A 26,596-nucleotide genomic window follows, 5' to 3' on the forward strand; every position below is an offset into this window, starting at 1 on the left:
ATAATTTTATAAAATATTTTATTTCAGTCAACGTGTCGCCATTGTGGTTTTATCAAAGCTAGTAGTACAAGAACTGCATTTAGGTTGTTATGCTAATGAAGCTGCAATGACGTTGAGTTGGCTGAAATAAAAAATGTTTTTCTTTATTATCTTAAAAATAAAAGTTGTTTTTTAAACTTCATTATCAAAATTATTAAAACATATTTTACTAACACTACCAGTTATTGTGATTTTTAATATAAAATGAAATATGAATCTCGTACGATAATTGTTAAGCTATCTTGTTTTTCCTTTAAAAATTAATGAAGAATTATAAAATGAAATTTAAAATAACATATTAAAAAGTGACCTCTAACGGTAAATATATTAGAGAAAACCTGTGGATGAGTCATTCTCCGTGGGTGAATTTATAAATCTGGAATGGTGTAGAACGAAGTTTTCCAACGTGTACAAAAAAACAGTAGAATTTGGAAAAGTATATTACAAACACTAATGGAAGCATACGATGTTATAGTTAATCAACCTGTTGTTATTGATAATGTAAGTAATGTGAAAAAAAATGTTGGACGAATTTTAAAGTACGAAGCCGCTAAGCGAAAAATACAATATTAATACTAATAGTAATACTAGTACTAGTATTAATAACAGTAAGTAATATTAAGTATAATGTAAAACATTTAATTAATTTTACTTAATTTTAACGTACATTGGTCGTAACGTTATGTTATATTTCAGTAACTTTAACTCTACTGTGTTATAAAGTTGTGAGCTAGTTGAATTTATTTACGTTTCTTTATAATGTTGTAGGGTTAGAAAATATAATAGTATTTCGACCAAAAATAAAAGTGTATTTTCCGGCCTAAAATCACAATTTTACCTTTATTTCTGCTGTTTAATAAAAATTCAACACTCGAAGTGAACAATTACTAAAAATTTTTTGAGTATTATTAAAATTATTGACAAAATATTCGTCAAACATGATACGTTGGAAATCGTGACCAAAGCCAAACTCATATTTTAAGCCTAACTAGTACTGGTAAGGCTGTCTCTCTGACGATGGACAGTTGGTATTGTAACTTCAGCTACGAAGTAGTTGTTAGCCTAGTTAGTGTTTTTACCTACTATGTATTATAGTTATACGTAAGTAATATTTTGTGATATTCGGTATACACAACGTTATTAAGAAATAAATTTCTTGAAATTAGATCTGGGTACGTAGAGATTTTAGCATAGTATATTTTGGTCAATCCTTAGTACTTTTGACTTTCTGTCCTATAAAATTAAATGTAAGTTACTTTTTAATCCATTACACGAAGCAAAAATCCTGGTAAAGTTGTGATTTTGTGCCCCAAATCAAATATGGAATACAGACAGCTAAATTGCAATTTTACCAATGTATTTATAATATAAACCCGACAAAGCCAGGTGATTAAGGCACTTGATGCATAATTTGAGGGTTGCAAGTTCAAATTGCTGTCATACAAAACATGCTTACCCCTTTAGCCATACAGGCATTATAATGTTATGGTTAATTCCATTATTCGTTGGTAAGAGTAGCCCTATAGTATTGTGCTGCTCAATCAGGGACAGCTAGTACAGATAGCTCTCATGTAGCTTTGTGTGAAATTCATAAAAAAACCAAACCAACAATTATAATAGACTCTAGGGGGAGTTCATTAGTTATTAACAAACTTGTATTCCAAGCATCCTGACTTGATGATTTTGTTTGAATAGTAAGATTTTTCATATATCTTAGTGCTATATTAAAAGCCCAGTAAAGTGTGGATTTAGTGGTTTGTTGAATTATGTCAAATACTATTTTTTTTATGGTTATATTTCTGTGTACATATAATTCAGAATATATTTAATAAAAACATTTCTCAAAGTGCCCAGCTGGTACAGTGATAAGTCTACTGATTTACAATGGTAAAATCAAGGATTTGATTCCTCTCAGTGGACTTGGCAGATAGCCCAATGTGGCTATACTATAAGAAAACATACACACACTTTTGTCAAAATTCATTGAATAAAATCTTTAATGTAATTAGACTATGATTTACAACTGCTACTCATACAATCTTATTAAGAATATAGACAATCTATGAATTACCATACTACATGCATATAAAATATAAATGTATTTCATCATTATAATACCAAACATCATTGCATTTTAACTAAAACCCATAAAATGTTTGTTTCTGCTTCAAAAGGGTGAAGAAAATAAAAGCTGGTGAAGTTTAAAGAAAAAGTTTTTTTTTTTTTTAAATATAGATAAATTGTGAAATTAAAACATTCACTAATATTTATACCTAAGACTTGATTACTTCAAGTGTGAAATGGTTTGTTTTTTTAATAATTTAAATCATAAACATTTATCTCAATGTTACAGCCACAGGTAGGTTTAGGCAGTCCATAATCCACCCAAAAGTCTGCATAATGTTTCATTTATCCTATTATATCATAAATAAACAATTTTTTTTTAGGGTGTGGGAGAGGCTTTATCTCCATTGTTTTTTGCTCGTCCATTGTGACTCGAAACTTCGTACATAGCTATACAAGTAACCTACCCTTTGATGTAGATTCCTGTATGTGGTGAGGAGACCTCCCAGAGAAGGTTCTGTACTTTTAGTTTACCTCTGGGACCTACACATCTACCTGCATGTTGACCATGTGTGGTGACCTGTGAAGAGAGGTTCCTGGTGGTTGAGGGGTCCAACTTTGGCCTTGAATTCATGTAGACAGGCTAGTCCATTTGGGCCAGGGTTGACTTAGTGCCAGCGTAGGACGTCCTCAAGGGGTATAGTGGACATTGTCTGATACTGTTGTTCAGATATAGTGCTCACAAAACTTTGGCGTTGGTGCAGTGACCTTATATGGCACTATAGTGAGTCCCCTCGTTGGGCTTCATGATGGGTGGGGTTAGTGGGCACCGAAATATTCTTTTTTTATTATGGATACCCCTCAAATAAAAAAAAATAAGTATGAGCATAGATAAAAATCCAACTACTGGCAAACTGCCACTCATTGATGACTATATTGTCAAACTCACAACTTGAATCTGTCCCAAAATTGTTAATTATACATTATTTAACTGAAAACCCTTAAGGCAGATGTCTTCATTTTTTTTTATTCAGAAGGGCTTGCTGGCTTTTCTAAATTGGTAAAAAATTACGGTCTGGGGACATTTTAGTGGAAACATCATCATCACAACATTTCAAACTCCTCTTGAAATCAAAGGCCATTGGAGATATACCCATTGAGGTTACTCCTCATTCTACTTTGAATTCTTCCAGAGGAGTTATAGTTGAGAGAGATTTAAAGACCATTTTGAGTCAGAGATCCTTGCAAGTTTCACCAGCCAAGGCGTTACAGCCATGCATCGAATTTTTACTCGTAAAGACAGGATTATGAAGCCAACAAATGTTCTGATATTAACATTTACAACACCACGTCCTCCACTACAATCAAGGCAGGCTATCTGAATTGTACGTTATGGTCTTATATTCCTAACCCTGTTAGATGTTTTCGTTGTCAACAATTTGGTCATTCAAAAACATCTTGCCGTGGTTCCTTAACATGTGCCCGTTGTGCTGGTAAAGACCATGATGCTTTTGAATGCCATCTGGAACCGCATTGTATTAATTGTAATGGTCCACATCCATCTTATTTTACTTCTTGCCCTAAATGGGTAGAAGAGGAAGAAGTACAATGTCTAAAGACTGTTCACAATATTACTTAACTAGAGGCTCAGAAATTACTATTCCCAATTTCATCTTGGTCTTATTCTGCTGTAATCTGTTCCACTACTACAGTAGGAGTCCAGACAGACCTTTCCGTGCCTCCTACAGAATCCTTTACAGCACATCATAATCTAATACCCTCCAAAATCAAAGTTAATGAATTAGTATCTGCTTCTATCTGTGTCCTTACCACATCTTCTAGTTATTGCCCAACTTCACCTTGTTCAAGCCCAGGTATTTCCATGGGTCTTCCTCTCTGGACACCCCAAAAGTTAAACAAATTACTGGAATGTATGCCTACAAACACAGACCTGCCTACTCGATCCAGAGCAGGATCAATAGAGAGTGACCGACCCACATCCAGTAAAGAAAAAAAAATGTGGTCACAAGCAAAGGTCTCTTTGCCATATTTTCCTCCAAAATAAGTAAAAAATGACCACGCTAATTCAGTGGAACTGTCGAGGCTTTCAATCAAATGTGAATGACATCAAGGAATTGATTGACTTTTATCATTCCAAATGTCTTTCTTTGCAGGATACATTTTTAAAACCTACTAATACAGTCACAGTTCAACAATACTCCTTATACCGAAATGACAGGTCATGTGTAGGACAAGGACGTGGGGAAGTAACACTGCTGGTTGACCAGCATGTGCCCACTCAGTCCTTGTCATTGAATATGCCTTTGGAGGCTGTAGCTATCCATATCTCCTTGGGTCATACCATCATAATTTGCTCTGTGTACCTTAACCTAGGAAAAAGTTATAATTTATCAGACCTTGATGCCCTCATTGAGCAACTGCCAACCCTTTTTTTAATTTTGGGGATCTTAATGGGTATAATCCCTTCTGGGGTGGTTCTAGTATTGATGTGAGGGGTTGTGCTATAGAGTATATGCTCTTGAATCACAACCTGTCTCTCTTCAATACTGGCTCTTATACTTATTTTCATGCACCCAGTCAGTTATTTACTGCTGTAGATCTTTTTATCTGCTTCTCTTCGCTTTTCACTTGCTTTTCTTGGGAGGTTGACATCAATCCACAGGGTAGTGATCATTTTCCTATCATATTAAGAGAGATTGACTGTGGTCATTGCCACCCAACCCATGTGCCTTGGTGGAAGTTTGACCAAGCTAACTGGCCCTTTTTTACTGCTCTCTCAGAACTTGATCCTGCCATCTTTTGTGTCTTGGTGGAAGTTAGACCAGGGCAACTGGCCTTCTTTCGATACTCTCTTGGTACTTGATCCTGCCATCTTATGTAAATCATCAATGGATGATTGTGTAGCAGCAGTAACTAACTGTATTGTCCAAGCAGTTGCTTAGTACATCCCTAAAACCTCTACATCTTTCCCACAGCATCTCCGCCGTTGGTGGAATTCTATTTGTTTATAACACAAAAAGCTCAGAAACGTGCTTGGGACAAATTTCGTAGATATCCCATGCTTTCAAACCTCATTGCATTTCAGCAGGTCTGTGCACATGCTTGGTGAGTTAGACAGAATCTTTGATTAAATATACCTCCAGCATTTCTTCAACAACCAGTGTAAAAGTTATATGGAACAAGATCTGTAAGGTGAGTGGATGGTGTACTTCTGCCATCCTCTCTATCTTAATATCCAATGGCCATGAAGTTGCTGAAATTCAGAACATTGCCAATACTATTGGTGAATGTTTCTCTCATGTATCTAGCTCTTCAAACTCATCCCCTTCCTTAGCTATTAAAACATGAGTTGAACATTTGCCTCTTTCCTTTTCGACTGATCATCATTATGACTACAATTGCCCTCTTACGCTGGTGGAACTCAAACTTGGGCTTCATCAGTCTGGCAATACATCAGTTGGACCTGATGATATCCATTATGAAATGCTATGCCACCTTTCTTCTACTTGTCTGACTATTCATCTTACTGTTCTTAACCTGATATGGCAGGAGAATGTCTTTCCTGATTCGTGGCACCAAGCTGTTGTGTGGTTTGCTTTGGTTCCTTGAATCAAACAACCTTCTCTCATCCACTCTGTGGATTGAGAAGACAATGCTCTATGATAGACCGCTTAATTCGTCTTGAAACATCAGCCAGAGAAGCCTTTTTGAAGCAACAACATCTAGTTTATATTTTTTTATTTAGAGAAAGCTTATGATACAACATGGAGATATGGCATCTTGCGAGAGCTTCACTCATAAGGATTGTGTAACAATTTGCATTTTTTAATGAACCACCAATTCCAGGTCTGTGTGGACTCAACACTTTCCTGTTTTTTCCCACAGGAACTTGGAGTCCTTCAGGGCTGTGTTCTAAGTGTCACACTTTTTATTATAAAGATTAATGCCATTAGTGAACAGCTATCCCCTACAGTTGCAAATGGTCTTTTCATTGATGACTTTCACATCTCATGACCGTCATCAAACATGAGGTTTATTGAATGGTAGCTACAAACTGCAATCAATCATATACTTAAGTGGACCACAACAAATGATTTTCAACTTCCTCTCCCTGAAACTGTGTACATTTCTGCTGCCAACGGGGTATTCATCCAGATCTAGAACTTCATATTGATGATGATGTACTTTTTTTTGTACCTGAGGTAAAGTTCTTAAGTCTTATATTTGACTGTATGTTAAACTTTGTTTCAAATGTATAAGAGCATTGATCATCTTCTGTGTCCTCTCTTCCACCTCTTGGGGAGCAGATTGATACTCCATGCTTAAAATTTATCATGCCCTTATCTGATCCAAACTTGACTGTGGGTTTATGGTTCTGCCAGAACCTCAGCTCTGAAAATGTTGGATCCTATCCAGCATCAGGGGCTTTGGCTTTGCACTAAGGCCTTTCATACTTCTCCAGTTCAAAGTTTGTACGTGGAGTCCCATGAACCCCTACTGTATATTTGTCATTTGAAATCATCCCTTAGTTATGCTTCCATACTTTGCTCTTTACCACAGCATCCTACTTGGGGTTGTGTTTTCCATCCTCAGTGGGCCACAGTTTTTATAGTAAAAAGTCTGACATTGTTCCATTTATTCTTCATATCCAGGCGCAATCAGAAAAATTGGATATATTGTTGAATAGTATGGTAGTATCCACAGATTGGCCTCTTTCACCATGGCTAATTACTATCCCCAAGTGTGGCCTATGTTTGAGTCATCTGAGGAAGGTCAGTACTCCTGATTGGAAATATCACTCTCTATTTGCTGAACATCTTTCAAACGATCCATCTATTCCCATATATACAGATGGTTCAAAATCAGGTGACTCTGTAGGCTCTGCCATGGTTTGTTACAGTTCAGTTGTAACACACAGAATCCCCTTTACAGTTTCTGTGTTCACTGCTGAATTGTATGCCATTTCTCTTGCCCTGAATCATATTGAAACTATGCAATATACGAATTGTATGATTTGTGCTGGTTCACTCAGCTTTCTGATGGCCCTGACATCATTCCATGTTAGTTACCACCCTATTCTTATCAATATTCAAAACAAAGTGGCCCATCTCTCTCTTTTACCTACCTGTCCAGTTTTTTTGGATACCAGGTCATATTGGTATTTGTGAGAATGAGCTAGTTGACAGGGCAGCAAAGTCCAATTGCTCTGGCTCTATCACCACTGTACCTATTCCATATATGGACTATGATCCAGTTATCAAAACCCGACTGTACACCAGTTGGCAGTTGACCTGGAGTGAACAACAAAATAATAAGCTTTTTGAAATCAAGCCTTCTTTAGCTCTTTGGCCATCTTGTTTCTGTAAAGATCAAAGGGAGGAAGTTATTTTGGCTAGGTTACACATTGGTCAGTTTTTTTTTAGCTCACCATTTCCTTTTATTTGGTACTGATGCACCAGTGTGTGGTCTGTGTGGCACTTAGGTCATAATCGTACATGTTTTATTATTGTGTCGTAGTTACAACCAAGAACGATGATGCCATTTTAAACATTTTTAAGGTAGGTTTGCCCTTGACATCAGCCAATGTCATAGGTGATACTTTCCATCTCACTTATGATTTTAGATTTTTAAGAGCCATTAGTCTTTTTTAACTTAATTTAAGGTTTTTATTGGATTATATACTGTTTTAGCATGATTGTTGTTACACATTTTAATTTTTATTTTGACCTGAACCCAGGACTGGAAAGGCCAACTTCAGGTGACTGACAGCAAGTTTGAACTTAATGTTTCAGTCTAGCTGGAAGATCTTAATTTTACATATTTTTACCTTAATTTCCATATACCATTATAGTATACTACATCTTGTTTTGCACAGATAGCCTAGTAGCTTTTTGCCATTAAACACAAAATGCCTACCTGTCTACCAAGTAAACTATTTCTCAGCAGATATACTAGGTAATTCTGAGTTTATTAACTTTGGTTAAGTATATACCTCCTCTTATGTTCACATTAATGTGTTTTCCTGTTCATAACTGTTTTACATCTGTTCCACTTAGAGGAAGAGCAAAGTTTTCATACACACGTTGTGATTAGTTTCCACTGTGTTTTCACACTGTTAACAGGTTTTGAAGTTTTGAGATGTAAATCTGGTATATTTGAGGATGAATTTTATTTTTTTAGGGATCTGGAGTAATCAAAGCAGGGTTTGCTGGAGATCAAGTCCCAAAATGTCACTTTCCAAACTAGTAAGTCAGAACATGGTATTTATAAATAATTAAAAGTGGAGGTTTTTTGGTATTGTGTTGTGTACATGTGATACATAGAATTAGCTATTCCTATGTTTAACCAAAATTATATTGTTTCACTGGATTTCAGGCTTATTGACCAGTGTTTGTTGATATTAATAAAAAAGATCCAATTTAGGTTTCATAAATTTATGAACTTTAAACAAATTAAGTAGCAAGGAATTACTCATGAGTCACAAAAAATGTATTTTAGAACTTATATTAGTGAATTATATGATGCACCAAGAATTTTGTGTGTAATTCTAATATCATTAATAACTGTGGTTGTTGTTAGTAGAAGGGATTGTGTTGAAAGAAAATGGTGACTATAAAAACTGCTCTTTTAAAACCACCTTTAAATTATCTGAATATTAATGACTATTTCGCAGTATTGGCTGAGAAAAACTAAAGCTTATTGTACTTACAAAACTGTCTAAATCCATGTATACATGTTTATGAAGCCAGTCAAATTCTCACTGTTCCAACAATTTTCATCAAAGTAAGTGTAAAGAAACCATGATGAACCTTATTGCCCTAACTCTTTCACAGAACTCTGAGTCCCAGTGATTCTGTTTTTATACAGAAGAGGATATTATGAGCTACTTTGGGTGTATAATTAGTTTTGAGGGTAGGTTGTGATAAGCAACAAAACTGAATCAAGTGTATGTGATTCTTGTAAATATCCTAACAAATATAAAAAAATATTTTAATTTTGTAAAGACTGGTATGGATCTCTATATATACATATCTAGCTAGCTAGAGATGGTAGTATGGAAAGTTTTAATGTTACAATATGTATTGAAACAAGAAAGTCAAAACTACAAAATTGAGTTACTTAATTTCAAGAATTTTATCTCTAATTGGCAAATCACCAATTGAGCCAAAGTAGGGATAAATGTTGTTTTCTTTTTATTATACTTGATTTATTAAGAAACTGCTAGAAACAAAAACCCTATCAAAACATTTTGTACAAATGATAAGTGTTCTATAACTTAAATAAACATTTAATAAAAATATTTTTAATTTAGCCTGAAGGGTTTTTGTTACAGTACAAAGAAAAAGTAATACTTCAACTATACTATATCTAGTACTAACAAGGTTTTTTTCCCACTACCGTGGCTCATCAGATCGGCTGGGATACTACAGGCTTGATAGTAATCGAGATGCTTTTTATATCATCAGTTGGTAGAACACAACTGTCTGGGTGTGAACTAGATTAAGTTGACAAAATGTAATTTTTAGCTGTTATTTAAGTTATTACATACTGGAAATAGGATTATGGTTTTTATTAACATTAAAATATTTATGTAGTTTAATACCAAATTGTTGTTATGAATATTTATTCATTTTACTTGAAGTTACCTAATCCATCCCTCAGAAGAACGTTTTAGATCCCTGAATGTGTTAATGCTCTCAACTCAGGCAGGTTTAAGTTACCACTGCACTGTAATAGCCCCAGCATGGCCAGGTGGGTTAAGGCGTTTGACTCGTAATCTGAGGGTTGCGGGTTCGAATCCCCATTGCATCAAACATGCTCGCCATTTAAACTGTGGGGGCATTATAATGTGATGATCAATACCACTATTCGTTGGTAAAAGAGTAGCCCAAGAGTTGGTGGTGGGTGGTGATGACTAGCTGCCTTTCTTCTAGTCTTACACTGCTAAATTCTGGAAGGCTAGTGCAGAAAAAACAAACACTGTAATAATTACAATAATTCATAACTGTAAGTTAAGAATGTAATATTATGTAAAACATGGTTGTACCTTTTTATTATTAAAGAATTAAAATCTTGAACATGATTCTGTTTAGTAGTTTTGAACAATGTCACTTACCAACTTCATGATTACTAATATTCATAATATTATAATATAAGTTTGGTTTTAAATCTTGAACTTGATTGGTTTACAGTATCGGGAGGCCCAAACATGTTCGAGTGATGGCAGGTGCGCTGGAAGGAGACATTTTTGTTGGGCCCAAAGCAGAGGTTAGTATGTATGTATGTACATGTGGAGAATGAACAATATGATCACAAGCATAAGATTAAAGATTAAACTTTGATTCATGAGAAATTGTTTGAAGGGAGTCTTGCTTTAAGCTCTAGAGATTAGTTCTAATGGAATTGTTATGAAGTGATACTAGATTTAAAATAAACATATTCTTGTGTTAAGTTTCCATTATATTTTTTATCCAGTGGGTTAAAGGAATGGCAGACAATATATTTCTAAACCAGTTAGTATCATAACAGTTGAATGTTTTATCTTATTGCTCTAAAAAAATATCATTAGATAGAAAGAGCCACACCGCTCTTGGTATGTCTTTATTTCGGTGTCAGTTTCTGAATTTAGAATAGAATTGGTTAAAAAAGTGGTTGTTAGTCATAAGGTCAGGGTTGAACACATATGATAGGGCTCAGCAACACTTTTTAAAACCAGTCTTGCCATTCTCATGCTTAACTCACAGTAGGAGTTCAAACCTCTGTTGCTTAATATGCTTATGTGGTTGCCATCTTGGCCAACCATCTATGTATTGAAGTTTTAGGCTTACAAAATTACCAGATGATGCCAAACTAGTTGATTTTAAGGTGATATTCAGTATTTATATGAATTTTGATGCAACCAGTATTACAGTAACCTGTATCTGACCCTAGATCACAATAGTGTGTCTGACCCAAGACCACAGTAATGCGTGTCTGACTGAAGACTACAGTACTGTTTTGTAACCTAAGATTACAGTAATGGCGGAGTCAATTTAAAGGATGAAATTCCTCAGCCAAAGTTAATGTGGGAATGTAATATATCAATCCCTATTGTTTGGTCTCTGACTTTCATACCTTTTCCATCCATGTGATTCCCTTTCAGTGTGGGTACATGAAGACTAAAGATATGAAGGCTGTTTGTCAACTTTTATACAATATTCTGTTCTTAGAGCACTAAATTTGATTGGAAAAAGCATCAGACTTAGCCAACTTCATAAAAAGTAGATAAACTTAGTAACTAAATTAGCATAAGTTCAAAATTTTCCTATTGGAACCAGTCTTTCTAGCTAAACACTTTGGCAATTAGTGTATGGAGTTTAAAATATTATAGAAAATAAGTGTGCACTCATTTTTTGACACATTTGTTTAACACATCAGAGTTAGGACTTTTTAAATAATTTTTATTTAATTAAAGAATGTTTTTTAAATCTCAAATTTGGGTTTTTGTTGAACTTGGAATTCTCCAAATGGAAACTACGTAGATTCTGTGAATTTCCAGGAGTATGTTTTTCTGTGTGTAATGTAACACTTAAAGCTGAAATAGCTTTAACAACATGGTCATTTTGAACCTTGGACATTCAATTTTTCAATCTCAGCTATCATGGTGTGATGTAATTGCATATGTCTCAAGGTGTTGTTAGTTTGTCTCAGTCTCAAGGTGTTGTTAGTTTGTCTCAGTCTCAAGGTGTTGTTAGTTTGTCTCAGTCTCAAGGTGTTGTTAGTTTGTCTCAGTCTCAAGGTGTTGTTAGTTTGTCTCAGTCTCAAGGTGTTGTTAGTTTGTCTCAGTCTCAAGGTGTTGTTAGTTTGTCTCAGTCTCAAGGTGTTGTTAGTTTGTCTCAGTCTCAAGGTGTTGTTAGTTTGTCTCAGTCTCAAGGTGTTGTTAGTTTGTCTCAGTCTCAAGGTGTTGTTAGTTTGTCTCAGTCTCAAGGTGTTGTTAGTTTGTCTCAATCTCAAGGTGTTGTTAGTTTGTCTCAGTCTCAAGGTGTTGTTAGTTTGTCTCAGTCTCAAGGTGTTGTTAGTTTGTCTCAGTCTCAAGGTGTTGTTAGTTTGTCTCAGTCTCAAGGTGTTGTTAGTTTGTCTCAGTCTCAAGGTGTTGTTAGTTTGTCTCAGTCTCAAGGTGTTGTCAGTTTGTCTCAGTCTCAAGGTGTTGTCAGTTTGTCTCAGTCTCAAGGTGTTGTTAGTTTGTCTCAGTCTCAAGGTGTTGTTAGTTTGTCTCAGTCTCAAGGTGTTGTTAGTTTGTCTCAGTCTCAAGGTGTTGTTAGTTTGTCTCAGTCTCAAGGTGTTGTTAGTTTGTCTCAGTCTCAAGGTGTTGTTAGTTTGTCTCAGTCTCAAGGTGTTGTTAGTTTGTCCCAGTCTCAAGGTGTTGTTAGTTTGTCTCAGTCCTCTCAAGGTGTTGTCAGTTTGTCTCAGTCTCAAGGTGTTGTTAGTTTGTCTCAGTCTCAAGGTGTTGTCAGTTTGTCTCAGTCTCAAGGTGTTGTTAGTTTGTCTCAATCTCAAGGTGTTGTTAGTTTGTCTCAGTCTCAAGGTGTTGTTAGTTTGTCTCCAGTCTCAAGGTGTTGTTAGTTTGTCTCAGTCTCAAGGTGTTGTCAGTTTGTCTCAGTCTCAAGGTGTTGTCAGTTTGTCTCAGTCTCAAGGTGTTGTTAGTTTGTCTCAGTCTCAAGGTGTTGTTAGTTTGTCTCAGTCTCAAGGTGTTGTTAGTTTGTCTCAGTCTCAAGGTGTTGTTAGTTTGTCTCAGTCTCAAGGTGTTGTTAGTTTGTCCCAGTCTCAAGGTGTTGTCAGTTTGTCTCAGTCTCAAGGTGTTGTTAGTTTGTCCTCAGTCTCAAGGTGTTGTTAGTTTGTCTCAGTCTCAAGGTGTTGTTAGTTTGTCTCAGTCTCAAGGTGTTGTTAGTTTGTCTCAGTCTCAAGGTGTTGTTAGTTTGTCTCAGTCTCAAGGTGTTGTTAGTTTGTCTCAGTCTCAAGGTGTTGTTAGTTTGTCTCAGTCTCAAGGTGTTGTTAGTTTGTCTCAGTCTCAAGGTGTTGTTAGTTTGTCTCAGTCTCAAGGTGTTGTTAGTTTGTCTCAGTCTCAAGGTGTTGTTAGTTTGTCTCAGTCTCAAGGTGTTGTTAGTTTGTCTCAGTCTCAAGGTGTTGTTAGTTTGTCTCAGTCTCAAGGTGTTGTTAGTTTGTCTCAGTCTCAAGGTGTTGTTAGTTTGTCCTCAGTCTCAAGGTGTTGTTAGTTTGTCTCAGTCTCAAGGTGTTGTTAGTTTGTCTCAGTCTCAAGGTGTTGTCAGTTTGTCTCAGTCTCAAGGTGTTGTTTGTTTGCTCAGTCTCAAGGTGTTGTTAGTTTGTCTCAGTCTCAAGGTGTTGTTAGTTTGTCTCCAGTCTCAAGGTGTTGTTAGTTTGTCTCAGTCTCAAGGTGTTGTTAGTTTGTCTGTCTCAAGGTGTTGTTAGTTTGTCCCAGTCTCAAGGTGTTGTTAGTTTGTCTCAGTCTCAAGGTGTTGTTAGTTTGTCTCAGTCTCAAGGTGTTGTTAGTTTGTCTCAGTCTCAAGGTGTTGTTAGTTTGTCTCAGTCTCAAGGTGTTGTTAGTTTGTCTCAGTCTCAAGGTGTTGTTAGTTTGTCTCAGTCTCAAGGTGTTGTTAGTTTGTCTCAGTCTCAAGGTGTTGTTAGTTTGTCTCAGTCTCAAGGTGTTGTTAGTTTGTCTCAGTCTCAAGGTGTTGTTAGTTTGTCTCAGTCTCAAGGTGTTGTTAGTTTGTCTCAGTCTCAAGGTGTTCAAGGTGTTGTTAGTTTGTCTCAGTCTCAAGGTGTTGTTAGTTTGTCTCAGTCTCAAGGTGTTGTTAGTTTGTCTCAGTCTCAAGGTGTTGTTAGTTTGTCTCAGTCTCAAGGTGTTGTTAGTTTGTCTCAGTCTCAAGGTGTTGTTAGTTTGTCTCAGTCTCAAGGTGTTGTTGGTTTGTCTCAGTCTCAAGGTGTTGTTAGTTTGTCTCAGTCTCAAGGTGTTGTCAGTTTGTCTCAGTCTCAAGGTGTTGTTAGTTTGTCTCAGTCTCAAGTCTCAAGGTGTTGTTAGTTTGTCTCAGTCTCAAGGTGTTGTTAGTTTGTCTCAGTCTCAAGGTGTTGTTAGTTTGTCTCAGTCTCAAGGTGTTGTTGGTTTGTCTCAGTCTCAAGGTGTTGTTGGTTTGTCTCAGTCTCAAGGTGTTGTTAGTTTGTCTCAGTCTCAAGGTGTTGTTAGTTTGTCTCAGTCTCAAGGTGTTGTTAGTTTGTCTCAGTCTCAAGGTGTTGTTAGTTTGTCTCAGTCTCAAGGTGTTGTTAGTTTGTCTCAGTCTCAAGGTGTTGTCAGTTTGTCTCAGTCTCAAGGTGTTGTTAGTTTGTCTCAGTCTCAAGGTGTTGTTAGTTTGTCTCAGTCTCAAGGTGTTGTTAGTTTGTCTCAGTCTCAAGGTGTTGTTAGTTTGTCTCAGTCTCAAGGTGTTGTTAGTTTGTCTCAGTCTCAAGGTGTTGTTAGTTTGTCTCAGTCTCAAGGTGTTGTTAGTTTGTCTCAGTCTCAAGGTGTTGTCAGTTTGTCTCAGTCTCAAGGTGTTGGTTTGTTGTCTCAAGGTGTTGTTAGTTTGTCTCAGTCTCAAGGTGTTGTTAGTTTGTCTCAGTCTCAAGGTGTTGTTAGTTTGTCTCAGTCTCAAGGTGTTGTTGGTTTGTCTCAGTCTCAAGGTGTTGTTAGTTTGTCTCAGTCTCAAGGTGTTGTTAGTTTGTCTCAGTCTCAAGGTGTTGTTAGTTTGTCTCAGTCTCAAGGTGTTGTTAGTTTGTCTCAGTCTCAAGGTGTTGTTAGTTTGTCTCAGTCTCAAGGTGTTGTTAGTTTGTCTCAGTCTCAAGGTGTTGTTAGTTTGTCTCAGTCTCAAGGTGTTGTTAGTTTGTCTCAGTCTCAAGGTGTTGTGTTGTTCAGTTTGTAGTCAGTCTCAAGGTGTTGTTAGTTTGTCTCAGTCTCAAGGTGTTGTTAGTTTGTCTCAGTCTCAAGGTGTTGTTAGTTTGTCTCAGTCTTGTTGTCAGTTTGTCTCAGTCTCAAGGTGTTGTTAGTTTGTCTCAGTCTCAAGGTGTTGTTAGTTTGTCTCAGTCTCAAGGTGTTGTTAGTTTGTCTCAGTCTCAAGGTGTTGTTAGTTTGTCTCAGTCTCAAGGTGTTGTTAGTTTGTCTCAGTCTCAAGGTGTTGTTAGTTTGTCTCAGTCTCAAGGTGTTGTTAGTTTGTCTCAGTCTCAAGGTGTTGTTAGTTTGTCTCAGTCTCAAGGTGTTGTTAGTTTGTCTCAGTCTCAAGGTGTTGTTAGTTTGTCTCAGTCTCAAGGTGTTGTTAGTTTGTCTCAGTCTCAAGGTGTTGTTAGTTTGTCTCAGTCTCAAGGTGTTGTTAGTTTGTCTCAGTCTCAAGGTGTTGTTAGTTTGTCTCAGTCTCAAGGTGTTGTTAGTTTGTCTCAGTCTCAAGGTGTTGTTAGTTTGTCTCAGTCTCAAGGTGTTGTTAGTTTGTCTCAGTCTCAAGGTGTTGTTAGTTTGTCTCAGTCTCAAGGTGTTGTTAGTTTGTCTCAAGTCTCAAGTCTCAAGGTGTTGTTAGTTTGTCTCAGTCTCAAGGTGTTGTTAGTTTGTCTCAGTCTCAAGGTGTTGTTAGTTTGTCTCAGTCTCAAGGTGTTGTTAGTTTGTCTCAGTCTCAAGGTGTTGTTAGTTTGTCTCAGTCTCAAGGTGTTGTTAGTTTGTCTCAGTCTCAAGGTGTTGTTAGTTTGTCTCAGTCTCAAGGTGTTGTTAGTTTGTCTCAGTCTCAAGGTGTTGTTAGTTTGTCTCCAGTCTCAAGGTGTTGTTAGTTTGTCTCAGTCTCAAGGTGTTGTTAGTTTGTCTCAGTCTCAAGGTGTTGTTAGTTTGTCTCAGTCTCAAGGTGTTGTTAGTTTGTCTCAGTCTCAAGGTGTTGTTAGTTTGTCTCAGTCTCAAGGTGTTGTTAGTTTGTCTCAGTCTCAAGGTGTTGTTAGTTTGTGAGCTAATCATGAAAGCAAAGCTCATTCTTTATATTTCATTCCATTATAATGTTATAGTGTGATAGGAAAGTTGTTTTTATGGAACAAGATGGGATTGGCTTAAAAAAGATTATTTTGTTCTCAACTTTATCAAGTTTCGTTTACATCACAACTGTTATGAGACTGCATCTAAATTAGGCCTAAGTAAATGCTTGACTAGGAAAGTAAATAAAATGTAAGCAGACAAATATATGAATGAATATAAAATGAGTTTAGTGTTTTTAGACATTGCCACCTTCTGGTTAACAATGGGAAAAAAATGTTGGTATGGTAAGAAAAGTTTTTTATTGTATACCAGTAATCATAAATGTAATGAAACTGCATGAGCTGTCTTGTGGATGAAAACAAAGATTTAAATTCATAGTATTATGAAGTAGAAATGTTACAGGAAAGTTTCACAGTAATATATAAAGATCTAAAAAATCATTAAAATGTTACAACAAAGTTAAAGCATCTTTGCTTACTGCTTACAAAATAAATACCACAATCAGATTTATTTTCCAGACTTATTTGTAGTTCAAGTATGATGTAATTCAGTGAAACAACTGGTACAACCAGTGCTAATGATTTGATATACCTGCATCTTTCAGTGTAAATGCCAGGTACCTTTGTTGTATTTTTGTATTTATGAAGGTTTTATCTTTTCCATAAAGCAAACTTAATTTTTACTAATTTCTCTGATTGTTGTTCATATTTTTTGGCATACTATTTTAGGAGCACAGGGGGCTTCTAAGCATTCGATATCCAATGGAACATGGAATAGTAACTGATTGGAATGACATGGAGAGGATATGGCAGTATATTTATTCTAAGGAACAACTTCAAACGTATCCCGAAGAGGTACACTTCTGTTATAATAATACACCTTAAGTAATGCAGAAAAAGTATTTCTTGCTGGAATAAACGTTTCTAAAGACTAAATACTATGTAACTGTATTTGAGCACCCAACATTGTGTTATCCTCTGGGTATTTCTTGTGAGTTACTTTAGCTCTGTTATTAGTTGTAAAATATTAATAGATAGAATTAAATTGTAAACATGAATGTTATTTTTATCTTAATAAACCTGTGTATTTTATTATGAGGGTTTTGATATGTTCGTCCTATGTTCGGATAAATTGACTTAATGTTTTGTTTTAAATTATTTAAAAAAATATTCCTCTAAATATATTTTTCTTTTCATCAGGTGAATATTCTCACAAAACGTTAGTTCTTTACTTTGTAGGGCTCAAATAATAAATTACCAATCTTTCTTTCATGAAAACGATTTGGTTTAACTGCCTTCTCTACAGGATATGCTCAGGGGTTTATGATTCACTATTTAGTCACTTGTTTCTATTTAACATCTTGGTGATCTTAGGATTTGTTAGTAACTAAAAAGTTACAGATGGTTCATGTTTTAAATTAGAAACGACTGAAACTATTAATGAAAGTTTTCAAGAGAATGTGTTCTAACATCATCAGAAAGTTTTTAGGTGAAATGGCAGGCATACATTCTCTTTTAAAAATATGACAGATGTTTCCAGTACCTTTGATTAATCTTCCTAAAATTCTGCCATAACTTTTCAACTGGTTTATAACAGTGACATACAAAAGTTGAGTTTCTTTTTCCCCCTTTTTTAGTATTTATCATATCTTTGCTTTTTTTTCTTTTCACATCCCAGTTTTTTCCCTTTTCATATTTCTTGAATTTTAAAGTTTTTAAATTATTCTTATATCTTTTGAACAGTTATTTGAAAGAAATATTTATCACTTGGGATTTAACTTGTCCAGACCTAATGTCAGGTAGAAATTTCTAACATTACTCAGGTAATAAAACCATCTCTAAATTATTTTTACTAAGGATTTATCTAGTTTCTTACTGCACATAAACTGTTATTAGGTAGGATTTATCAACCTACTTACTGTATGTAAACTATTTTTATGTAGGATATATCAGCTTTCTTACTAAATCTTTGGAGATGCTGAAAAAAGCATGTCTTCATGGATCTCTTCACAACAACCAAAACAAAAAGTAGATTTATGTATACATGAAGTGAGGGAAAACTGATATTAGCTAACTTTTTTTAACAGTTCTTTTGTGAATTGTGACATATTTTTTGATATTATGATTTTTATGTGAATACTTGGGTAAGAAAATTTATTTTTTATAGATATGGTTTTGAGTTGATAATTTTTTTATATTTTTCCAGCATCCAGTACTTCTCACAGAAGCACCTCTCAACCCCCAAAGGAATAGGGAAAAGTCAGCAGAGATATTTTTTGAAACCTTCAATGTACCTGCATTGTTTATCTCTATGCAGGCAGTCTTAAGTCTGTATGTGCTGTTGTATTTCATCTGGTCTTATTTAGGGATAAATTTAAATTTTTTTGATAAGTAGGTTTTGTTAAGTAGTAGTCAAGCCTATTAGACTAAGTACAGAAGTAACTGTTAGGGGTTAATTGGGATTTATTCACTTTCTGCATTATGACATACACACATTTTTGTATTAATTACTGTCCTAAGAAACTTAAATCTCCAATCCACCAGCACTGTTGTTACTATCAGTTTTAATTCTGTGATTATTTGCATAGTAAAAGTTCCATTTCTTGCCACCAGGTATGCTACTGGTCGCACAACTGGTGTAGTATTAGATGCTGGAGATGGTGTCACACATGCTGTTCCAATTTATGAAGGCTTTGCCATGCCTAATAGCATCCAACGTGTAGACATAGCAGGTCGAGATGTTACTCGGTACTTGCGTCTCTTGTTGAGGAAGGAAGGATTTGATTTTCACACCACAGCAGAGTTTGAAATTGTGAAATCTGTGAAAGAGGTACCTCTTTACTTATTGTTGTAACGTTTTCTATTGCAAGTTAGGACTTGTTCACATCCATCCCAATCTACTTTTGCTCTAATGTATAGAGGGAAAATTGACATTTGGTCAGTTTGATCAAAAATATGTAACTTAAATATTGTTTAGATCAGTATCACCATAAAACTTAAACAGGAGTAACCTCACTCTGTTTATTTTCTTTTGTTTCACTACATTCTGTTATTTCTTCCATGTCATTATGTATGTCTTCATTTTTTTAGAAAGCTTGTTACCTTGCCAGTAACCCGGCAGCGAGAAGAAACTATGGAAACTGAGAAAGCACAGTATCCTTTACCAGATGGAAGTATTTTAGAAGTATGTCTGTTATTGTTTAGCTGTATTTTTTTGTCAGTGTAATTGTCTATGGTATATTACTTTCTATTGAAATGTACTTTAATGTATGAAAAAGTATATAATATGAATTGTAATGATGAAGAAAATGATTTAAAAAATTAAAATGTATAATTTCTATGGTTCTGCTTAAGCATAAGATATGTTTCAGTAAGAACTTATTGTTCTGGTTTCAAAGGATTAGCATGTAGTTTATATCTTTTGCAACTTCATTATCCACACAACTGTAGACTGAATACATCAAGGATAGTATTTTCTAGTTGTAACATTTTTATTAACCCAAGCTAAATTCTAAGGAAAGAAAAGTATAGTTTAAGTTATACTTTTAGATTCTATATATTTTTTCTTTCTAACTGTTTAGTCAATAATTATACAGATTTTTTTCATCAAAGGATATTTCTTATGTTAGAGAAATCCTAATACTGGAATAATTTGTTAGTTTTTACTGAATCTTTTGTTGATGAGATATTCATGTGAAATGTGAATCTCAAAGTATTAGAAAACAAGTAACAATAACTAGTGGAAAGTGTTCTATAAATTTAAGTGATGTCAAAAATTCTATATTGAATAATGTGTTGGAACTCTTTCTACTTCAATAAAAAGAAATTCAGAGGAAATTAACTTATTTGACACATTTTGAAGTAAGTTTTGGGAATTAGAATATATGATATCTTATTTGTAGATAAGTAGTGTGTGCTGCTTATGTGTCTGAGGGTTCTTGGATTTCCAACCCATTGTTACAAAAACGTTATCACTTTGAGCCCATGAGTGGAGTAGGAATGACTGAAATATTCCAATATTTGACAAGATGGCACTTGTTTTTAACTAGACGGCTTTTCTCCATGACCTGTTAGTTTGAAGGTAGGGACAGCTATGCAAGGATAACTGTTTTATAGCTTTGTACAAAATTCTGAAAAAAATACTTTGTATTTTCTCATCTGATTAACAGTGATTTATATTTCAGTATTTGGTTCACAACATATAAATTTTCTGGACTGCATCTCCTGGAGTTACTCTGTGCTTCATTGGGCAATCACAAACACTGCACATACATCAAATAATTAGCTACTCCTACACTCTAGGTAGGTGGAGTTCACAATCCCCTCCTTGCTAGTGGCTCACCATAAGTCTGAGGGCTAATAAGTCCATGGGCAGAATACAGATAGTCCATTGTATAGATTTGTACTTAAACATATCATAAAAACCTTTCCTAAATGTGTTCTTAAATTCTGTTATTTATTTTTATAAAACATTGTTTTTGCATTTCTTAGATAGGGCCAGCTAGATTTAGAGCACCAGAAATACTTTTTCGACCAGATATCATTGGAGAGGAATTTGAAGGTCTGCATGAAGTTCTGGGAAATTCTATTCACAAGTCGGACATGGATCTACGTAAAGTCTTATATCAAAACATTGTTCTCTCAGGAGGTTCTACCTTGTTCAGAGGTAAATCTACTAAACTGTTTGCTAAAATGTTCCAGCATAATTTAGTTTAATATGTGTATATCATTTATACCTTTCTTTCACTTACACCCTTGTGCATATTAATTGAAACAAATGTCATTTTACAATATTTTCAGCATGGCAGCCAGTGTAGGCTCGCTGATTTCCTTTAATAGTCATTTTTTTCGCACAGACGGTGTCATTAGCTGTGTTTTGCAGTATGGTCGATCTATTTTTGGGATATATGACAAAATTTTGAGGAATATTACGTCCTTCGAAATTGCGTTACAAGGGCAAGGAGACCAGTCAAAAAACAACTTACCAACTCAATGAAGAAAAAACGGTATCGATGGGGTCTGAAATATAAGAACTGGACGCAAGAACAATAGAAGAAGGTGTTATTCAGTGACAAGACTCATTTCTTCATACGGGGTCAAAGAAATCTGCATGTTCACAGATATCCAGGTGAGAAACTTTGAGAATCTCGCATCAATCAGTTCGTAAAACATCCCTTGAAGATGTTTTGGGGCTTTTTCAGCTACTATGGTATCGGAGGCTTACATATCGTAGAAGGTATGATGAGAGGACCACAGCACATCAAAGTTTTGCAGAGAAGAGTCGTTCCAGAATTGGAAAAGAGATTTCCAGATGGATCTGGCATTTTTCAGCAAGATCTGGCTCCATGCCACACATCGAAACTTGTGAAGAATTTTATGACTACAACACGAATAAAGGTGCTAAACTGGCCTGGAAAATCTTTGGGCTATTTGTAAAGAAAGACTTTGTGGAAAAGACTGTACTATGAAAGATAAGCTAATTGAGGTGTGGTACCTCGATCCAAAAATTAGTAAAGATTGTGGTCAACTCGTGGACTTGATGCCAAAACGGATTAATGATCTTCTGAAAAATAAAGGCGGTCATATCATGTATTAATTTAGGAGTAATTTTTGGATTCTCAGAAATAAAATGCAAAAAATTGAAGAAATCTTAATTTTCCATCTTGTTTCAATTAATTTGCACAAGGGTGTACTACTCATTTGTTTAGTTCAAAAATATCTATGCTAATTTTGGTTTCCAGTAATTAAGAATTGTGTGGGAAAATTAATACTACCCCCAATTTTTTTACTCCAAAGTGTCTTGTAGTTTTCATTTTGCAAGCCAATTTCACGCCTGTAGTAAATGAGTTCACTTGGGTAATTGTGCATGCGTGCCATTTTTCTGCTGAAACGCGGATTTCAACGATCACCCACGAGAACGAGATTCGTGTAAATTCAAGGAGAAATTGGGGGCCAGGTAGGTGGTTTTTGAGGAGAAATCGTATTTTTTCAATGTTTATTGCAGAAAAAAAAATCTGAGATTCATCTTGGAGGCAGTCTCGTTGCAGGTCTCGTGTGCATACCAGACGATAAAATATTCTCTACGCTCCAAAGAAACAACAGCGATTGAAATGTTTAAAAGGAAAGATGTTCATTTTGATCCTGTAGACAAGAGATTGTGTAAGGACATTAGATCAGCAGCTTCAAAGTATACCTCAAAGCTGAAGGAGAATCAGAAGAAAAGGGCAGAAAGGCTTGAGGCCTATGGTTCTGTGAAATCTGGCCCAGCCACCTTGGCTAAAGAAAAAGTCCAGAAAGCCGCAGAGAGCTGCCCATTCAGAGAAGGAGAGAAAAAAGCTCAGAAGAGAGCACTGGAAACCCTTGTCTCGAAAAAGAGGAAAGTAGCCAAGATTGATTAAAGGAAATTAAGTGATTTTGAATTTGACTGTAATTTATGCAGCAGAGCAGAAGTTGATATCAGTGACTGAAAAACATTTTATTATTATCTGCAGCATACAGTGCCAGTGGTTTATTTTAAAGCATATCATTAATTTTATTTTGAAGCAATGTCAAAGCTTTCCTTGATTTGCTGTTTCAGTTTGTATTGTGAAAGAATGAAAAATATACTGATATTGAGGTACCAGTAATTTACTGACAAGATTGTATAGATGAACAAGTTTTACTGTAGGTAGTCATGTAGAGTAATTTTAAGTAATTTGAAATTTTAATGGAATACATGCAGCAGAGCAGTAGTTGTTGATGTCAGTGACTGTACAAAATTTAATTTATCACTGATATCAGTAGTTTAATATTGAACCATATCAGTAGTTGAATTTTTAAGCAATGTCAAAGCTTTCCTTGATTTGCTGTTTCAGTTTGTATTGTCAATTTGTGAAAGAATGGAAAATTCACTGACATTAAGGTACCAGTAGTATAATGACAAGATTGCATAGATGAACAATTTGAACTGTAGGTAGTCATGATTAGTCAAAAAGAGTAATTTTATGTGATTTGAAAATTGTATGGAATATATGCAGCAGAGTAGTTATTGGCAATGACTGTAAAACAATTAATTGGCAGCAAACCAGTAGTTGATGATGATAAAAAGGATAATAATGAAATGATTTGTATTTGAAATATTTACTGAGTTATTTTGACTTTATTAACTCATATTACTAATATATTTTGATTTAGAAAACAATTAAACTGAATAAATAGCAAATAAACAATCTTAAATTTCATTTATTTACTTATTTTATTTGTTAATTTTAGATATTTTGATATATCTTCAAAAAAATGAATGCAAATTAAAAGAATAAATCAATCTGCTAAAAACTGTAAATGAAAGTTATAGTTTTTATTAGTCTTAATTTCCTTTTGTTATTTTATATGATATATATTGTGTACTTTTCCAACATTGCAATGTCAAAAAACATAAGAAAATTATGTCCCAGATTGCACCAAATCACACCAAATAGCATCCATTTTTTAAAATTTCCCGGGGGGGTTGTGGTGCCAGACTATATACCTTTTCCTCTTTTTTTCATAAATGTCATTGGCATGCCTGATTGTGAGCACTTCCAAAAGTTCTATTCACTTTCCTATTCTTATGAGTTGGACAGCTGCTTCATCTTTTCTTTATGTACTTCCTATACTGTTATTACCAAGAGCAAAGTTGGTTAGTATATTACTAAAAAACATTATATTTCTCTTAGCGTCTATTTGTGAAATTAATATTTTCCTGTGATTAAAATCATTTCAGAATAAAATTAAATATTTAATAAATATAAAAAAATGTACATTTTCAATTTTGATATAGCTTTCAAAGTAAACAGAAAAAATAAATTTCATACATTAGTATTAAAATATGCAGAAATGGCTGTTCTCTATAAATACTAAAAAAGTGATCAAATGCTTAACTAGCCAGTGCAAGAAGAAAAAAAAACAACATATGTTATGTACCAAAGTAATTTGTAACCATGATTCACCATTACTGATGTATGAACCCTTGTTGCATGGTGACTGGCATGCTTAACTTTGAAGTTTATGGAATTGAAACCCAGTGCCAAATGTACCCCTTGTAGCCATGAGGCCATTGTAATGTGACAATCATTCATTCCCAGATTTGTTGGCTTTTTAAGCTCTAGTAATTTAGGTTAGAAAAGTTCCATAGATTTATATTATCAATTAAATACAATACTATATATATATATATATATACAGTTCAATTTGTGTGGTTATAATAAATTAACTTGCTAATTTCTTGACCACAAGTAACACAAAATGCTGTGAAATTCCATGTTCATAGCTAAAACATTTTAGGAGTGACAGGGGCAACTTGTACTCTTAAACAAGCATCGCCCTCTGTCAACCAAAAATTAATCCTGGGTTCAAGCTTCGGTACTAGTTTCTTTTCACTTCTTGGCTTTCTTAATTTTGATAAGCATCGTGAGATTGTAACCCCAGAGTTAATGGAGATTACATTGCCTCTATTCACCAGTGGTAGCATATAGCAGAAGTTTGATGAAAAGACAAATTCTGTTTAGTTTCAACCTTTTGTTGAGAAAAAAAAGACTGGTGTTATGTAGTTAAACAAAATAACTTTTACAAACTTTCACTTTTTGTATCTACATATTTAATAGGGTTTGGTGACAGACTGTTGAGTGAAGTGAAGAAAATAGCACCAAAGGATATTAAAATACGGGTAAGTACAATTAAGGTTACAGATTTGTCATAATGAAACAATGAACACCCTTAATCTGTTACTATTTAAAAAATGATAGAGTTAAAATGACAGTAAATGGTGTACGAGTCAACATAAGTCATTAGCACATTGTGAGGTTAAAAATAATGTAGAGGTATAATAAAAAATTAAAAACTGTTCTGTATTTACTTTCTCTAGTATTTGCGTTAGAATCTCATTATTAACAGGAATACAAAGACAGTTCATACTTTTAATTAGAATTGGATGACTCAATTCAGTGAGGTGATATGTATTATTTATTTATCAGATATCTGCACCTCAAGAACGGTTGTATTCTACTTGGATAGGGTAAGTATTCTTTTAATTTCTGTGTAGTACAAAAGAATTACTAAAAGTTATTTTATTAGATGTGTGTATGTAAACAGACATTAAAGAGATTTATTTTACTCTAGTGGTTCTATTCTTGCATCTTTGGACACATTCAAGAAGATGTGGGTGTCTAAACGAGAGTATGATGAAGAGGGAAACAGAGCAATTCATCGTAAAACATTTTGATAGAAGCTTCTCAGATTCTGGATGTGACAGTGCCCTCTTTTGGTTTTTTATTGGTGGCAACTCATACTTTACAGCTTGAGGTGACTGATCCCTCAGTTTTCCTAGAATATTTTATTTGTATCTCTTGAAAGTTACAATTACAAGGTTCTTTGGATATGGTAACAAAACCAAAGGAGTTGTAGAACAAAATGTTTTACTTTCAAAATAAGTCTTCTCATTATTAATATCTTCAAGTGTTTCAACTGGAATATTGTGGCAGTTTTTTCACATCTTAATTTAAACAATTCATATTTGTGTAATAATTCTCAGCACAGGTACCTGGAAACTTATTAAAAACTATTGCCTCTGTTACACTTCTCATTAATAATTTGTTTATCATATGATAATCTTGACCAAAAATTCTTCAATTTTTAACTAGTCATTTAATATAATTTCACAAGGAGTCGTCGCTTCTTCATATAACATTGTTTTGTAGAAAAGAAATTGCAGCTGTTTAGCCTTCTATTTAATATTTTCTTGACACTAAGACAAATATCAGGTTTTTTTATTGCTGAAGTTAAACTAGTACCACAATATCACCTTACACTGTGATTGATGAAAAATACAGATTTTCTTACTAGAAACTTACTGTATCAATAAATTAATAAACTAATGGATATGGGTAATAACTAAAATGTTTCACTTGTGAATTTTCTTGTCAAAATAGACTTCTCTTACTTGTCAAGAGATTCTAATAGCTAAACGTCACGTTACAGGAGGGAAGGTATATTGTGGGGGAGTTGAGATAAAGTCACCCTCAACCTTTACTCTAGGGAAATACCTGGTGCATTTCAGAAAGAATCAATAAAATTGAGTTTGAGCCAGTGGGGATGGAATTCCTGCACGACCACTGTAGGAAATCAGTGGTGGCCTTTAACTTACTTGGATTTATTGCTCCTTTACAGTAGTGTAATAAATACTGAAAGGTCCACATCTCTGAGTGTATATATGTCAGATTTTTATGTTATGTTAATCTAGACAGAAATATTCAAACGGTTTGTAAAAGAATCGTGACCTGGTCGACTTTTGAATGAAATACTCGGTGGCAAATGATTGTCTTTAATTCCTGAACTGTTTTTGACTTTGGGCTTAAGTTAACATTACAGTGGTTATACAAATTTAATAATAATGATATTCTAAGAACAAACTATAACATGCACAATATAT

At 34.6% G+C, this 26,596-nt stretch overlaps 1 protein-coding gene across 1 annotated transcript; it reads left to right on the forward strand.

Annotated features, from left to right (window-relative positions):
• Positions 1-359: 359 nt before the first annotated feature.
• Arp1 (Actin-related protein 1) lies at positions 360-26,064 on the forward strand. The gene is given in 12 exon segments (XM_076508245.1): positions 360-540; positions 8,305-8,369; positions 10,317-10,392; positions 16,882-17,007; positions 18,359-18,483; positions 18,766-18,982; positions 19,243-19,269; positions 19,271-19,336; positions 20,644-20,818; positions 24,774-24,835; positions 25,143-25,183; positions 25,288-26,064. Coding segments are annotated over 12 exon segments (1,131 nt in total). The 5' UTR covers positions 360-492; the 3' UTR covers positions 25,391-26,064.
• The last annotated feature ends 532 nt before the right edge of the window (positions 26,065-26,596 follow it).

Source organism: Tachypleus tridentatus, chromosome 6 (genome assembly GCF_004210375.1).
Source record: "Tachypleus tridentatus isolate NWPU-2018 chromosome 6, ASM421037v1, whole genome shotgun sequence".
NCBI classification, from domain to species: domain Eukaryota; kingdom Metazoa; phylum Arthropoda; class Merostomata; order Xiphosura; family Limulidae; genus Tachypleus; species Tachypleus tridentatus.